This window comes from Manis javanica, chromosome 18, assembly GCF_040802235.1.
Source record: "Manis javanica isolate MJ-LG chromosome 18, MJ_LKY, whole genome shotgun sequence".
NCBI lineage: Eukaryota > Metazoa > Chordata > Mammalia > Pholidota > Manidae > Manis > Manis javanica.
Genome location: NC_133173.1, coordinates 6,965,506 through 6,983,602, shown reverse-complemented (window position 1 = coordinate 6,983,602; position 18,097 = coordinate 6,965,506). Strand labels below are relative to the sequence as shown.

General features: G+C 45.7%; 1 protein-coding gene across 11 annotated transcripts in view; it reads left to right on the top strand.

Annotated features, from left to right (window-relative positions):
- The window catches only part of AGBL1 (AGBL carboxypeptidase 1), an 822,820-nt gene that overhangs the window by 96,186 nt on the left and 708,537 nt on the right, over nt 1–18,097 (top strand). For all 11 annotated transcript variants that reach the window (XR_012127046.1, XM_073226990.1, XM_073226992.1 and 8 more), the window contains exon 6: nt 11,306–11,343. Coding sequence is in view for 10 of the 11 variants with exons in the window: in XM_073226990.1 (XP_073083091.1) it covers nt 11,306–11,343 (38 nt within the window). In the remaining variant the exon portion in view is untranslated. The remainder of the gene's footprint in view (nt 1–11,305; nt 11,344–18,097) is intronic.

Sequence of the window (18,097 nt, the reverse complement as noted above, 5' to 3'; positions counted from 1 at the left end):
ACTTTCAACAAGAAGCCTGTATTTCTCATGCTATCTTTCCTTCCATCCATCCATCCATCCATCCATCCATCCATCCATCCATCCATCCATCCATCTATCCATCCCATCTGTAAAGACTTGCTTAGATACAATAGATGTGAATTCTTTAATAATTCCAGATGGAAAAGAAATAAAACGGTATAAAGAGAAGAAAAGCTTTATCACCTTTCAGTATAGGAAAGCCATCAACCTTTTCATGGCACTTCTGGATGAGGACTGAAGGATGAGATTTAGAGTGGCTGATGTGTCTGGGGAGGTAGCCCAGGTGTCTTTAGGGAACCTGGATGAAAGCAAGTGGACTCTATCATGTCTATAAGCGTGTTGGCCCCCATTTCTCAATGGAACTGAGCAACCTGCCCAGGACCATCGTCCCTTCCCTACTTAGTACCTTCCTGCCCCTCTTGCCCTTCCTCCCACCATTCCATCTCATTCTTGGTAATCTTTAAAAAAAAAAAAGGAGCTCTTTTCTGTGACACTTTATGTAGTTTCTAGAGGTAATGTGGGGTTAAGATTAAGGTATATTTAACTTTCACAGAAGGCTGTTGCAATCTATTCACTTATTAGTTTATCCACCAAACATATATTTAAAGTAACTATAGAGTGGGTTCTATGATAAGTGCTCAGAGTTCAAAGATCATAATATTCTTTCTGTCCTCAAATAGCTTCTAAATGAATGTGGAGTTCGATCAATAAATAATGTACTGTGCAAAAGCTGTAGTAATGGAAGGTAGGCAGTGTGATGAGAACTCCAAGGAGGAACTTTGTGGAGGGTGGACCTCTGGGCATTGGGGGAGCTGGGATTTGAGCTGGAATTTGAGCTGAATCTTGTAAGGTAGGTGGATGGGTGGGAGGGAGTTTGCCGGATGGAAATAGACAAAGGGAGGGATGGCTTTCTAGACAATCAGAGAACTCCTTGTTCAAAGCTGAGCAGAAATGCAGGACTGTTACCTGTTGAAGGGAATTTCAAACAGCGTTCTGTGTCTGGAGTTTTCTGGGAGATTATGACCACTGCTGGATTTTATTGATAATAAATCCAGTCCTTTAAAGAAGTAGGCTTGGCATTTTTTTCTCAAGTCCCTCCTGTTATCAGAGTTTTAATGAGATCCTCCTGATTTCTGAAAGAGATAAACAGTCCCCAAATTCTGGGAATCATAGACACGGAGCATGTCAATCAAGGGATGAGCACCAGGTCTCTGTGAGGCTTTGTGATGGACAAAAATGAGTAACTGCCTCTGCTTTCCAGAACCTCAGACTCTAGTTTGGAAAGAGTCCCCAAATCTCAGGGGTGTCTTTCTGGGAGATAACCCTTAACTATACCTGCAAGAGAGGCATGCTCATGAAACCTTTGCTTGGAGGCCGGGCAAGTATGGCTTCTGGGGCCTAAGCATTTGGCCTGAAAGAAAATGGCTGAGGAGTGCTGAGCTTGCTCCCGGAGAGAGCCACTCAGCCGGATCCCCTACGCACCTAATGCCCAGGTCTGTCCTGCAGGTGCGATTTGCAGACCAGCAGCAGCAGCAGCTGAATTGTTTGCAGGGCACTTTCTGAGGCCACCACACTCTGTTAACAGGCCCTTCGGGGTGGGGTCTGAGGCCCGACGGAGAATCACGGGTCTGGGTGACGGGTGGTGAGCTCGTCGGCTGCTATTCCCATGTGCTGCCGAGTGAGGGAGCACTTGGCAGGCCTTGGCCACACGTTGTATTTTTCTTTCCTAAAAGACCTAAGCATTTTTTTTTTGAAACAAGATGTCTCATCAGCTCCAATGATGGTATTTTTTTTTATAGCAAAATACACATAATGTAAAATTTACCATTTTAACCATTTCCAAGTTCAATTCAGCGGCCTGAATTACATTCCCAGTGTTGCACCAGCATCCCCACTATTTCTAAGATCTTTTCATTACCCTAAACAGAACTCTGTAACCATTGAGCAGTAATTCCCTATTCCTCTTACCCTCAGCCCCTGCTTACCTGTGGTCTGTGAATTCGCCTCTTCTAGGTAGCTCACGTTAAGTGGAAAGAATCAGACACTGTTTGTCTTTTTGTGGATGACAGCCTTTAGAAGTGCTGGTTGTATTTGTGCCGAGGGCTTCAAGCTTTGGTACCAAGCGTGGGTTGGGGCCCTGTTACAGCTCAAACAGGCCGCAGAATGGTCAGGCTTGTTTTTCACTGTCCTTTAGCTGAAGCAACATCAGATACATTTTTATTCATTCCCTGGTGAACAATTATCCATTGGGTGCCTGCTCTGTGCCACGCACTGAGATAGAGATCACATTCTTTCCTTTTATGCTTCCCAATATTTCACAGGGAGATTATTCATCACAAGTGGATACATACATTTAACTTATAAGAATCCAATTAAATATTCCATGAGTGGATTATATCATACATACATTTAAGTTATAAGAATCCAATTAAATGTGTGAAACAGCAACTATTCTACTACAGTAAATTAGACAGCACACATTTGGTAACTTTTGTGTGTGTAATTATATACTGTGCACATTATATACTGTGTATAATTATGTGCTGTACATCTTACAGTATAGGCTTGCAGTCACACATCCATGTATATTGTACTTTATGCATAATTGAAGGAAGCTCAAGGGTAATTTTTGCTGCGAGTGTTAACTTGAGTCACACTCCTATGTGGAAAGACTCCCCAGCCTGGGAGAGCTCAGTGGAATCCCCCTTCTGCTCCTCTCTTCTCCAGATTCGCCTCTTCTGTCCTGGTGTTGGGGACTCTCAGAACCTTTTGTCTGAGTCCTTGGTCCTGAGGCTGCTGTCTGTGGATTTGGAAGTATTTCAAAACCATCCCCACTTTGCAGAGTTACTGCTTCTGACAGACCCGGCAGGCTGCCCGCACCCCCCTGCCCTCGCCTGTGCTGGGCTCCTGGTTCCGTGGCTCGGACAGTGGCCACCCCCATGACACTCTCCACCGAGTACGACTAACCCCTCCAGTCTGAGGCCTGGGTTTCCATTTATCTTATAAGAATTTCCTGGAGTTGGTAATGGCTCCCACAAACTGCCTTTGACAGCGTCTGCGTGGAATTGGGGTGGTGTTTTTTCTTTTTTTTTTTTCCCAGAGAAAAATGGACAAGTTCCATGCTGGGCACAGGTTCAGGATCAACCTATGTGCCACATGGTCACGGCTTGTCTTCTTCCACCACGCGGTTTCCATTTCTGTTTTCCTCTCTCCCGTGAACATGGTGATCAGCAAGCTCCATTTGTCATGCATGTTCCCTGGTGACCTGGCCTGGCTTGTGCGTGTGTGTGTCCTTTTATGCCTCGTGCTATTTCTGCTCCAGCCAGGCAGGAGGCCGGGACTGGAGCCGATGGCGTTCTGGGCGCCGGCGCTCTGCGGGCAATGCGCTCTATCCCTTGTCAACGTCCCTGCGTTATCCACCTGTCATTCAGCTAACTCTTTCTTTCCCTGCTTTCTGTTTCTGCTGCTACACCCCCACACCCCACAGCCTGTTCTCTGGCAGCTCTAGGTTACATTCTAGGGCCACGTCCCACCTTCTTTCTACTCTGGTCTCTCTCTGGTTTCTGCTCTTGTCTCCCAAGAGTTCTTTTTCTTAAAAAATAATCCTCCCAAGATAAATCTTTTCAAGACTTGTTAGATCATTGCTCAAGCTCCTGTAGTGACGCGTTGGCTTGGAGTGAAGTGAACACCTTTCCAGTGCTTTCCATGGGGTTTCTTTCTGCAAACCCCCTGATGAAGCTCTTTGGCCACATAATTCCCATGCTGATGGGTGGCAGGGGTGAGGGGTGTCCAGATGCTGGGGTCAGACAGGCACAAGGCCAAGTTCCAGTTCTGCTGCTTTTAATATTACTTCAGGCAGGTTAATTTATCTGGATTAGTCCTTTATCTATAAAATGAGAATTGTTGTGAGAAATAACTGAGCTAATGTTACTTCTCATAGCAAGCTGTCAAGAAATCCTCTTTGTTCTAAATTCAAAATGTAACTATGTTCTTGAGAAGATCCCTCTAGTATACACTGAAGAACAGTCTAAGGGGGATATAGAGTAGCCACGGATGTATCAATTCTGGGACTATAGCTGTGGTTAGGTGACAGCTGACATTTGGGGTGATTTCTATTTATTTAGATCTTTAAAATTTTTTCAACAGTGTTTTCTAGTTTTCGGTGTAAAAGCCTTGGGTTCGTTTTGTTAAGTTTATCTCCCAGAATTTTATTCTTTTTGCTGCCTTTATAAGTGAGATTGCTTTTTTAAAATTTCATTTTTGAGCTATTCATTACTCATATTCAGAAATACAGTTTTTGTATAATACCCTTTTTTCATGGCCACATTGCTGAACTTCTTAGTTTTGATAGTTTTTTAGTGGATTCTTTAAGACTTTCTATATATAAGAACAACCCATCTGTAAGTACAGATAGTATTACTACCTCTTTTCCAATATGCATGCTTTCTGTGTGCTCATCAGTTCATTAGCTGATTCTAGATCTTTGTTCTTGCTCAGGTCTTATATGGACACTGTATCTTAAATGACATTTTCACAAGCTCTGGCTAGAGCCTCCAGTACAATATTGAACAGAGGTACTGATTATGGACAACCTTATCTTTTTCATGCCTAGAGGGAGAAAACATTCAGTCTTTGTCCACCAAGTGTCATGTTAGCTGTGGGTCTTAAGTAGATCCCTTAAGCAGGTAGAGAAAGTTCTCTTCCATTCCTAGTGCATTGACTGTTTATCCTGAAAGTGTGATGGATTCTGTCAACTGCTTTTCCTGTATTTGTTGAGATGATGGTGTGGTTTTATCCTTTTTTTCTATTAGTATGGTAGATTTTTTTCAGATATTAAACCAACCTTGCATTCCTAGAATAAATCCTGCTTGATCATTGTCTGTAGCTCTCTTTATTTTGTGGCTGTATTTGGTTTGTTCCACATAGATTTGCACTGGTTTCTATTTCTGGTCTGTTTCTGGTTTCTACTCTTGCTTCCCTAGAGTTCTTTTTCTTAAAAAAAATGGAGTAACCAGAGGAATCTTCTCAAAACTTACGAGATCATTGCTCAAAGTCGTAGAGAGACTCCTCGGCTTGGAGTGAAGGGAAAGTCTTTCCTGTGCTTTCCAGGCCCTACATGAACGGCAGCTGTTGCCCCTCACCATCCTTCTTGGCCCCACAGCCCTGTTTAACTCGCTGTGATTTGAATAAATCAGGCCTATTGTCATCTTCGAGCATCTACACATGCTTTTGATACTTGTATGGCAGATTCCTTTCCTCCTTCGTGTCTTTGTTTAGATGTTGCCTTCTCTGTGAGGCCAACTCTAGCTGACCTTTGAAAACTTGCAACCCATCCCTGCACACCTGATCTTGTTACCCTGTTCTTACTTTCTCTTTTTTGTCTCATAACATTTTTTCATATTTTAGAATACCAATTTAATGTATTAAAAATACTTATTATCTATTAACAGTTTCCTTTAACTCTAACCCATTTGAGTGCAAGAATCTTTGGTTTATCAGTTTATCCCAGCACAAAGTAGGTGCTCAATATATGTTTGTTGAATGAATGAATAACATACATGAAACTCCTAGACCAGAGCCTAATGTTTGGAAAAGGTTCAACAAACATTTGATGGTGTTCTGTATTCAAATGTTATTAAACCGTAGGGGTAGAATAATGCAAAACTAAATGTTTTTTGTTTTCTTGAGTTGGCAGACTATAAGGCCATCAGCAGAGGATCTAGCTGAGCCATGGGATTCCTGCCCCCCTGGGAACTGTAAGATAAGAAATGAGTGTTGTTTGAAGCTGCTAAGTTGGTAGAAATTTATCACTCAACAATAGTAAACTAATACAGATGGTAGTCACTATATCAAGGTCATCTGAACTACAGAATATTTGACTTCCAAAAGATAGTTTGATCATCTTATTCCTCTGTGCACTAGGGATAGGAACCCATTTTTCTCCAGGGATCTCTCCTAACTGGCAATGAACAGTCCTGCAGGTTCCTCATCTGCAAACCCATATTCCTTATGCAGTGCTGGTTCTACCCATGATGCCATACAAGTTGATGTTGTATTTTAAGGATTGTGGTAGACTTCTAATTTAACATCATTTAATTTTTCTTTGTCTCACTCACCACACCAACCCATCAGTTAGATCTTGCTCTGTCTTCTTTACCGATGAGGAAACTGAGATTCAGAGTGATTAGGTAAACCCAGGACCCAAGGCCACCAAAGCGGCAACTTGAAGCTGCAGACCCAATCCCTCCAACTGCCGATCCAGCAGCTCAGCCCCGGCATTCAGAGACCTCTGTGGCTTGCTACCCATCGAGCTCTCTGTCCTTGTCTCTGTGACTACCTCCAAGCATCCAAATCCACTCAAGCTTCAGCTAAACTGTTGCACGTACAGTCAAGCACTAGACCCAAGTAGGAGAAGTTTTTGCTTCATTGGCTCTGTGACACATTAATCCTATGGCCTTGGACCAGTCACCAAACCGCATGAACTGTATAATCATTATTTGAGCGATAAAGAAATTGTGCTGACAGGTATTTTAGATTCCTTCTAGGACTATATTAACAGGAGGAGACTTTAAGAGCACTGGACCTGGAGTCAGACAGATGTATACTTGTCTGTCAATGATACCTCTTGCTAGCTGCAGGAACTTGGCCAGATCACATGCCCTTTGTGAACATCACTGCTGCCATTTGTAAAACAGGATGAATAATTCCATTTCTAGTATTCCTGTGAAGATGAAATGTGATATATAATCATGTAGGTAGGACACTTAGCACAGTGCTTGGCATCTACAGGGGCTCCCCAAATAACAATGACAACTGTTAAAGACTATTGCAAAGGCTTTTAAATGTATTTCTACTTGAAGAAGTAAATGGAATTGTTTACATTCTGTGGCTTTTTGCTAAATTCTTGACAAGAGAATATTTATACATTTGCCAATGGTTTAAGCTCAGCTTTTCCTGAGGAGGTGGGTGCATGTGACCTGTGGCCTCTAGAATCTTGGCGGAGCTGTCCCACCACGTTGTGAAGACAGGCAGGGCAGAGGCCGATCCGCTTGGTGGTTGGGTGTTGTGGCTCTCTGGGAGCCGGATGTCCTGCAAACATTAATGAAATGACCCATTCAGTGATGCAAATTAAGTGAAGTTGATGGGGGCGGATGATTTGGTATTTTGATTTTCAATCCCATGTGGACATACCACTGGGAAGCTCAACAATGTGGGATGATAGATGTGGGTTTGAACTTTTAAAAAGTTTAAAAAAGTGCCCTGTGAAAAAGCCCTCTCCAATAAAATCAGTGGAACTACCAGAACATGAGTGCTGAATGTCCGGAACCAGCCAGGGGGGGCCTAACATCCCAAAGATGTCAGAGGGGGCCCCTGTGCACTCACTCAGTACAGTGGGCCTGGTTTCTTGGATTGGAAATAACTAAATATTTTCTTACTCATTCAAACTCAAGCTGCTTAAATTTTAGCTGCTTAGAGTTGGCTGACAAAGTAGCTGCTTCTGTTCTGGTGGGTTTTACATGCTGAGTTGTGCTGGGGGACAGGAGAGAAGCAAGTGCTCAGACAGTGGACCAGAACTCCTCCAAACAGACCAAAAATACAGAGCCACTTGGTGACATCCATGTGAATGGCCCAGTGCGTGGATCCCAGCATCCTGCAGGAGAACAAATGCTTTCTGTGTGCTCATTAGTCCCTTAGCTGATTCTAGACCTTTGTTCTTGCTCAATCTTAAATGACATCTTCATTCTTTTTTAAGGAAAACATTTACATCACATTCCCAGTAGGCACACATATGTGTGTATGTGCATTGAAACACAAATTTTCCAGGTAAGTACTAATCCTTGCCATGTACATGAAATGACTCTGATACATTCTATTCCATTCCAATTTATTCCATTTCATGAACAAAGCTAGTCAATACCTATAAAACTGATCTTACAATTCACCGTGGGGTCACAACCTGCAGTTTGAAAAACACTGGGACGAGAAAAGGACTTTTAGCTTCAAAACTAAACTCCACCGTCCATCCCCTCGCTGGTCTCCTCCTACCCCCTGGACTGCTCATTCTCTGCGTCTCCTTCCCTCTGGTGCACATGCTTTCCTGGGCCAGCCCTCTGTTCTGCTCTTGACTGAATTTCTTCACAGATCTTAACTTGTTCTCATGTCTAGAATGATCACTGCTACTATAGCAACTCACAAGTATGTATGTCCAACTCTGGATCTCTCTAGAATCTCTACCTGTTTCCAGCGGCAATCTGAACACCTCATCGTCTTATGCTTTGCTTTACTGCACTTCGCAGATGTTGTGTTTCACAGATTGAAGGTGTGTGGAAAACCCTGCCTGGAGCAAGTCTCTCAGCACCACTTTTTTTCCAACAGCATTTGCTCACTCATGTCTCTGTGTCGTATTTTGATAATTCCCACCACATTGCAAACTTTTTGTGATTTGTGATCAGTGATTACAACTCACTGGAAACTCAGATGATTCTTAGCATTTTTTTTAGCAATGAAGTAATTTTTAATTAAGGTTCTGTACGTTGCTGATACATGTGTAACAGACTACAGGACAGTGTAAACATAACTTTTATACGCACCGGGAAATCAAAAAATCCATTGAACTCACTTTGTCGCTGTATTTGTTTCCTTGTGGTGATCGGGGACAGAGGCTGCAGTATCCCGGAGGTCTGTCTGTAGTTCCTTGGAGCTTTAGCCCCATCATCTCCAGCTCAGCATGCCCCGAATCAGAATGGTGATCTTCTCTACACACCTCCATGTCCCTCCTCAGTTGATTCATGGCTTTCTTGTTCTCCCATTTATCTCAGCCGAAAATTTCAGGCCATCTCTGACACTTCCCTTTTCTTTGCCTTTCATCACTAGCCTGCCATCAAATCTTGTTAAGTCTTTGCTCACAAACTTTGTCTTGTTTTTCCATACCCCCTTGACCAAAACAATCGAATGGCCTCTTATTCCATATGGAATTGAATCTGAACTCTTTAGATACGTGGGCTGTGGTCTCGAACCTTCTACCTATCATCTTCCTGAATAGGCCTCATGCTGCACTGCATGTTGCTCCCCCAATGAGGAGCTGAAAAGAAATCAACCTTCCTGGGTACGCGGGAGTCCGCCTGAGAATGCTCTCTGGGAGAATGCTCTTGGGCTAACAGGACACTGAGCCGGGGTTTCCTGCCATATGATGTCACAGTCTGGAGGCATAACTGCTTGTTATGTTAACATGCTATTTGGTACTTTCTGGATGGTTGGGGTCTGGGAGACACCTTGAATCTTCCCCGCAACATCAAGGGGTACCCAAGCCATAGTGGTGCTGTCCTCTAAACCAACTGTTCTCCAACATTTATGAGCCTACCAGTTATCTGTTGGAATAAAGGTTCTGATTCAGCAGGCCAGAGATGGGGCTTAAGGTTTGCATTTCTGTTGGGCTCCCAGGGAATGTGAGGCTGCTTGCTGGTGGGAGATGCACACTTAGAGCAGCAAGCCTCCAAATGCCCTTGGACCCATCTCGTGTGTTTGTCCTCTAAGCCGCTCTTCTGTCTGAAGCGTTGTCATCTCACCCCCTTCTAACTGGTCTGCCCTCTGCCTGCTCCTCCCGGTGCTGGTCGGCCCCTTGCAGAAGCACCGTCTATGGATCATCATGTCATCAGTGAGCTTCCCAAGCCAAAGTGCAGCGCGAATCAGACACGCAGGCCGCCCTTGCAAACCCCGCCTATGATCTGGGGCGGGGTAGGGACTTTGCTGGAGCGTCTTCCCTGCCGTGCTGCCTTCTCCTCTGCTCACTCCCTCTGACGAACTTAGGTGGTTCCTCTGCTTTTCCCCACAGTACTGATTTTCACTGTGCACCAGCCAAAGCCAGGCCCGCGCACTGGGGCGCCTCGACTTTCCCAGCAACACATCAGGGCATTCCTTCTTCAATCCACTGTTGCCAGACTACATGGGGTTACAAAGAAGTGGGCTGAAGAGGCTGGAAGTTGCTTAGAGGAAAACACGATGGGGGAGGTAGATTACGTAGCCCACTGCGAAGCCCCACCTCACCCCGACTCCCTGCGGCTGCGTTTGTCCCCCTGAACGGGGCTCAGCCCAGCCGCGGGCTGGTGCTGGGGCTCATGGGGGCCCGGCCACTACATTGCCATTCTCCTCTGTGGGTTGTGGGAAGCAGTGACGTCCCAAGTGCTGTATTTCTACTCTATCTTGGTTCCTTTTTATGTATTCATTCATTTATTATTATTACTGCTGGCACTCTATTGCAAAGAGAATTGTCTCTCATTAAGCGCAGAGCCCAGTGTGAGGAGGCTTCTGGAGACCAAGAGGTGGGGAGGAAGCAGGTGGGAAATGAGGTTTCTGGGTTTGGGGCCCCCCAGCTCTGCTCACATGTCTGTGTGGTCTCGGAAGGGTGATTCAGGTTTTTGACCTGTTCCCTGATCCTCAGAAGGGGGCGAGAATAGACCACTGTTTAACAGGTTGTGAGGATAAGGTACTTGCCAAAAAGGGGCATAATATTACTATTCTTAAAACACAAACAGAGAAACAAAGCTCTCCCTCCCAGAATCACACCGTAGCGTCCTCCTTGCCTTGAGGTTTTCTTCTGTTTGGTGAGCGGGTCCTTGTGTGACCCTCCCAGGCTCTGGGAACACACTGAAGGGTCACTAAGACGCGGGCCAGCGGCATTTTCATTCTCATATGCCTCCCATTAGGGCAAAGGTCATGCAGTTCCTCCTTGCAGGAAAACAGTTCATTTGGAGGGAAAAACTCAGACATAATGATTTTCCACCCCAAGGAACCAGCCTCATGATCCAATGTGAGGATGTTTTCCAGGGTGTCCCCAGGGGTAGAGATGTTTCAGGAAGTCCCTCAGTGCTGCGTCCCTGGGCCTCCGTGGCCCACCCCTCCCAGCCCATCCTCCAAAGCCCCTCCAAAGCCCCCGGCATTTCCAGATAAATTCAGGAGACTGACAAGAGCTCCAGCCGCAATGAGCTCCAGAAAAACAAGGACCCAGCATGAGGAAGTGGGCCGAAGTGGGAGGCAAGACGGGGAGGGGAAGAGGTTTTCAGCAGCAGAGGGACCCATGAGACCCATCTGCAAGACAGACTCTTTGCTTGGCACAATGTCTGCACTTACGCCTCTGATAGTCAGCCGTGTGATCGACAGCACGCCTGCTACCTGGTTAATAACAGGACGGCTCAGTGACAGCAATGAGCACACCTGCTCTGGGATCCGTGGCTAATTAACCAAGTCCACTGAACACTGACTCTTACTTTTCTTTCTCTCTCCCCAGGGCAGCCACTGAAGTTCTGGCAGCTTTGCTGAAATCCAGTGAGTACCTCTTTTGAAAAGTGGTTCTTTCTTTCCCCTCTGTGTTCAAGTGAAAGATGCTCTTCTGTCTCCATGGCTCATTTTCAACTTGGAAGGCACTGGAGTCATTCCTGGCTCTTTGGGGTGAGGTGGAGAATCCTGTGGCTGTCCCAAACACAGGCTGCAGAGAGTTAATACCTCTCCCTGTGGGCATGCCTGGCCATGAAGCCATGTGGGGAGCTGGTTCTGCAAGGAATGTGTTTGCTGCAGACCTGAGGAATTCTCCAGCGCCTTCTAACAGGACCAGCAGCCCTTAAGGGGTTCTGGTCAGGTTTGGTCCCAAGTCTCTAGTTCTATTTTATAGGTAGAAATTATATATAAATAGAGCATAAATATTATATATAAATAGAATGTAAATATTATATATATATATATCAATAAAAAATGCAGAAAAATTTCCATTTTAATAAATAAAAATAAACTCCAGGTTCCCATGTGATTGTCTCATAGAAGGAACAGTAATGACATGGGGTGGGAAGCAGGATTCTTGCTGTTGGTTCCCATCTCAGCTCATGATTCTATATTCTTGGAAAGGTGGGTGTTGGGCATTGCTTGGCCAGTATAGATGCTGATGAAAATTTATATTAAAATGTTGGCTCTTTTCTCAGTTACTTGAGTGATGGCAAAAGAATAGCTGTGGGGGTCTAATTTGAGGATTTTTTTTCTTTTTTTTCTTCTTCTTTTATTTATTTATTTTTGTCTAGTAGCCCTGGTCTAATTACGTTGAGAGTCAATTTTGTGTGCGCAGTGTAATAGAAGGCACCGTTCATTTGGGAGTGAAGACGTCTTAGCTTAATGTTTTTATTTTTTCCCTGCCTTACCTCTTCATCTGTTTTAATTTGGCACCTTGGAAACCAGCTGCTTCAATTGTGATATTTGTTTCTCTACAGGGAGCCTGAGGCCTGTGGGTAATAGGTGGACTTTAATGAAACTTATAAATAAATCAAAAAAGTAAAAACACCTTCCCCCAGCCATTCATCTCTGTCAGGTATGAGCGCAGAGAAAGAGCCGTATCACGTGGTGCTTCCTTTTGTGGACTAAAGGGAAGCACTGAAGCCTGAATTCATTTGGTTTGTTAGAACTCGATACAATACACAGGTCCATGTGCAGATGGAGTGAAGGTGGTCAGAGCAGACCAGGGAGAGAAGAGTGAGGTGCCAGGAAGCACGTGAGATGGGTGGAGGGGGTGTGCAGGAAAAGCATTGTCTGCCACTTGTGGACAAGTTAGGGCTGAACTTGCCCCAGATTTGGCCTCTTAGTTCCCGGGATATACCTACTCACTCTGTCACTCCTGTGACAGGTATTTGATGCAACATGGTAAGGTGGTTCTTGGATTGAGAATGGCTGGGGAAGTCAGCTGATGATTGCCTTGGGGAGTAGCTTTCTCCTGTTTCCCCCAGCCCAGCCCTGGCAACAGAGAGATCTGTCATGGGAAAAGGGCCCTGAACTTATCCTTCTGTGCATGCACACACCGGTCTTAGCCTGTGGACCTTGATTATAGTGCATTTGCCACGTGCAACAATCTGAAAGTAATCACACACCAGTTACTACTTCCACATGACCCACGATGCACGGGCCCAGGAGAAACCAAAGCCAGTGCAGACATCAACTAATCCAGGGTTAGAACATTAGCCAGGTTCTCAACACACTGACCATGCCTAGCCAACCGAGCATGCTCAGCTTTCAGAGTTTCTGTTTCTGCTCTCCCTTCAGAGCTCAGCTCAGACGTCATTTCCTCTGAAAGACTTGCCCTGACTGCCGGCTTGGATGCTCCTCCCCTGAGCTTCCACACACTCTCCCATCTCAGCACTGATCCCACCCTACTGATGATGCTGTTGTTCCCCTCTCCCTGCTGCCCCCAAACTTCTGTGGGAAAGGGTCATCTTTGTTGATCAACGTATTGCTTGCATCAGCACAATGGAAGGCTTGAAATATATTTGTGGACTAAACTTTAAAATGAATGAATGATTTCTAACAGTGGCATGTATAAACATGGCAATACCAGGCCCTACGACCTGCACCCATCCACCCATGCTTAGGACCAATGATCATAACATTTGTAGTTTTGATCATTTCACAGACTGCCAGGGAACTAATAACCTGATGTCCTTCACATATAAAACAGGTTCTGTTGTCCTATCAGAAGGATGTATAGGGCTAATTGCTAATTCTGCGAGGTGTCCACACAGATGTTTGTCTAGGTCTTAGGTTCTTCACAATACGATTGATCCTGTAGCATGCCTCCTACCGCTGTTCAGCCTTAATGTATAGCTGAACCTTGACACCCTTGCATTTGGACTGGATGATTCTCGGTTGAGGCCTGTCTGGTGTCCTGCAGGATGTTTAGCAGCATTCCTGGCCTCGATTCACCAGATGCTGGTAGCACTCTCTGTCATAATGAGCAAAACTGTCTCTAGGCACTGGCACATGTCCCTCGGGAGGTCAAAGTCTCCCCCTGTTGAGAATCCCAGATGTGTATTTGACCACATAGGTGAGCTGAAGCCCATTCAAGGCTTCAAATGAGCCCTCCCCAAATACCTTTACTGGCATTTCATAGAAATGCCCATCTTGCATAATTGGTCTTAAACTCAGCATTGGCATCAATCCTGTGTGTTCCAAAGAGATAGGAATACTAATGGCGGAAAGTCATGAACATGCAGACATTCTGGATGTCTGGAGACCAAGAGGATCTGAGAACAAGAAGGGCAAACAGGTTCTATTATGCACCAACTCCCCATGTATACTTAGAAGGATATGGAGACCATGGCTGAGCTCAGCAGCAGAGAGAACTGTGTTTAAGTAGCAAAGCCTGCCATGGATTTGGGGAGGGGCAGTAGAGGCCATCGGTGTTCCACCAGCCTAAGCAAAGTACTGCATGGCACGGGGGATGTGGGCAAGAATGGTTCCAGTTCACGAAGGTGGGGGTTGCTGCCGGGGAGATGAGAGCCACAGAATTGCTCTCTATTATCTTCAGGCATAGTTAAGACCACCTGACGTGGACTGTCTGTCAGTGTGGATCCCAGGGGGCTTTCTGTCAGCTGAACTTAAACGCAGCAGGTCAATTTCTGTCTACAATTCAAAACCTCACCTGGCGCTGATACCTGGGAATGTTTATGTGAACCTTAGCTCCTAAAGGCACACTCCTTTTACCTGGTGATTAGTCTGGCCTTGACACTCGCTGGCCATTGTAGTATATCTCTATGATTACATCACAAAGGGAGAGGGTTCCTGGGTCAAAATAAAGCCTCAAGGACACATCTACCAGCTTGGGGCCAGTCCGTGTTTCTGGGACAATAAACATGGGCAGGCTTGGGAATATGAGGTCAGGGGTTCCTACCAAGTAGTGGGTAGCTGGAGGCAGTCCCCATTAGTAACAGGGAAGGCGGGTCTGCTAGCTCAGGGAGACTGGAGCTGCTCACTGTAATGACGAACAGAGACAGCACCAGGTTGGCACAGCCCAGTTTCATTTTGTGGCCACAGCTCGCTTTCCCTGAAGTAGCTGCTGTATGAGAAGCCAGTGTAAGACAGGTGGGTGGCAGGGAGAGAGGAAGGAACCACAAGCCACGTTGCATCTCTTTCCCTTCCTGAGCAACGGCAGGCAAAACCAGCTTGAAAGTCCTAGGTCTCTTTTCCAAATATCTCAACAATTTAGGATGTAAAAACTCAAAAATCATGGCCCATTCCAGGGCCCTTTGGTACATGCATGGGCTAGAATGGTCCAATCCACGTCCCTTGCCTCTCCGTGTATCATTTCCCCTCCTCCCCACCCACCCATGCACAGACCTTACTTCTATTTTCCTGCATTGAGAGCTTTGCCCTTTTATGCTTTACCCTATGAAAAACATTTAGCTTTTTACTACCACAATTTAATAAAGCATTGATTAAGAAACACTGCTTCTATTTGCAGGCAGTTTTTTCTCTAATAAGCCCAAACAGCTGCTCTCCTTGGTGTCTCTCCCTCTTGCAATCTGCCTCTTCCCTGCCTTTCTGTCTCATCTGTACCTCTGCTGTCTCTTATCCCTCATCCTCTCCTCCTTGTCTCACTGTCTGCTCCACATCTCCCTCTCTGTTTCTGCTCCCTACCACCGCTTCCGTGAGCACGAGGTCAGAAATGCAGGCTTGAGAAGTTGTAGCGTTGGAAGTGGCCCTGGGATTGGACTGTGGCGGTGGGGTTGCCGGACTTGTCCTGGTTCCAGGGATGAATCTTCAGTTAATGCCTTGGAATTCACCTCGCTGCCCAGATTTAAAGGTCACATTCTTGCAACAAGGAAACACCCAGAACACCTTCTGGGTCCAGCCCCAAATCTTAAGAAGAAGAGGATGGATTCACTTTAGGCTACTTCCCAACTTGAGAGTTAACCATTCGGAAGAGTCCGGCAGTTTGCAGAAGCTGGGGCGTGGGGAGGTGTGGGTAAAATTGTAACATTTCCAAAATATCTCGCCTGGCATTTGCATATCCTCAAGGGGTGCAGAGAAGTTCACCTCTATATCAATGGGAAATTACCTGGGCCACCGAGGGTGTGTCTGAACCTGAGAGCTTAAAGGGAGGGACTGGCTGGCTGGCTGGCTTGCTTCCTCTGGAGCAGAGGAGAGAGACGGCCCTGGACTGCAGTTTGTAAGCAGTAAACGGGTTTTAAACTTGATTTCTCCCTTTGACTGATTTCAGTTTTTAGAGGTATTTTGCCCTGGGATTTCCTCTCCCCGGACTTACAGGAGGGGTGTTGGGAATCAAGGAAGGAGGAGAGAGAGATGCAAGCTAGCTAATGGGAAGTCTGGCAGGAAGATGAGACTTGCCACGGATTTCCTAGTTAATGCTGTGTCTGGCTGGCCCACAGGGACGGCCGTCAGCCTGTTGCTGGGTGGCTAGGAAGGGAGGGCCTTCTAGTGCCTAGAGCCCTGATCGTGGACAGGCACCTTCATACCCTCAGTGGCCATCTACTGTGGCCTACAGTCGGCAGTGCAGGAGCGGGAGCGCCTGCTGGCCAGAGTCCCTTGGCCGCAGAATGTCAGAAAAGGGCCATTTTTAAGATGCACCAAACTGAGGGTTTTGTGGAATTTCAAGGAGCCCTGAGGAGTTCTGAGACCGGCAATCTATGTTTTAGGAGGCTGGGCATTGTGAGCCCTATGATCTTGGTGCCATACAGAAGTAGCAGTAGGTCCATGCGGTCCACATGCACAGTCTGTGCTCCCAGCTGGGCCTGGAATCTTCCCCTGGCTTCTAGGTCTCTGACCTGCCTTGGGAAAAGCATGGCGCCCCAGGGTTCTGCCCACACAGCGTGTTTTCCTCTCCGTTTCCAGATGAGAACCACGGAGTCAGGCTAACAGAGCTGGGAAAGACCTTGGAGGTTGCTTAATGTAGTTGAACTTCCTTTCTTTTTTTTTTTTTTTTGAATAGAGATCTCAGAACCCTGCCTGTCCATCTCCCATTGATCCTTCCAACATGTCACCTGAGATACAGTCATTAAAATATAGGGCTCCAGAGAACCCAAGAGCTAACTCATCTTTTAAAAATGGAAACATATTTGCCATGTAACAGTGTGTTAGTTTAGCACATGTTGTTCTGATACATTTATATGTTGTAATGTGATTGTCATTATAGCAATAATTCGTACCTCTATCACATCACATTTTTTCGTTCTAGTGGTTGGAATAATCCAGAGCTCTCTCTTAGCAAGCTTGATGGTTACAATACGAAATTGTTGTCTATATGCCAGAAAATTAGTTTTAGGCACCTCCTCTTCTGGGTGGATTTTCACACGGGGAAGTGGGGGACCAGCCAGAGGGAGTGACCCATGCAGATCTCTGAGACTTTGAAGGGCTCCTGTCCAGCTAACACAGGCTCCCTCTTTAGGTCATAGAACAAATAACCTCCATCAGAGGTTCTCTGAGTCCTACCCAGACCCCACCTTTGCCCAGCCTTAGAGTCCCTGGGAAACCTTTTTCAGAACCCTGTATGTCTACTTCTAAGAACTAACTGTACTTGTAATTAGTGATTCCTGTACTTTTGCATATATGTATGTATGCATTTTTGTGTATATATGTGTGCATTTTCCCTACTGGCTAAGGCTCCATGAGGGCTGGGTCTCTACCAGATCCCTCACACCTCGCCTTGGGCTGTGCCCAGAGGACCTGTCAACACATTAATATTGACTGAGGAAGGATTCCAGTTTCCCGACTTACACCTCATACATATACTTTCAATATGCCTTAGTTGGAGAGGCTAGCCCAATTACCGTCTCCGGAAAGAATCACATTGTGGTGTGATTGTAGACCCGAATGCTTTTCTTCCGCCGTAACCTCTGGAGAACATGCAATATATTTCTCTGATGAGCCAAAAATCTGCTTCAAATAATATTGATAGATATTTGCATTTGTCACAGTGGGATGGGCTGCCTGTGATCAATGACCATGTAGGAATGCAGAATAACAAGCTGCATTCATCTTGCTGTTGGATTGAAGTAACAGCAACAAATTTTTACCGTTTATGGAGTCCTTAGGGCGTCTGCCACTGCCTATACATTTAGCCTACCAAGGAGGTATCATAATCCCCGTTTTGCAGGTGTAAGAACTGAGGTTTGGGGAGCTTATTGAGCGTACACAGTCTGTGGGCTACATGCCATCTCTAGGTGCCTGGGGCCTGCTTTCTGTGCCTTAAAGAAGAGATTAACGAGGGTAGATTCATTCAGTCCAAAGGACGGAAGAACAGAAGCTGAAA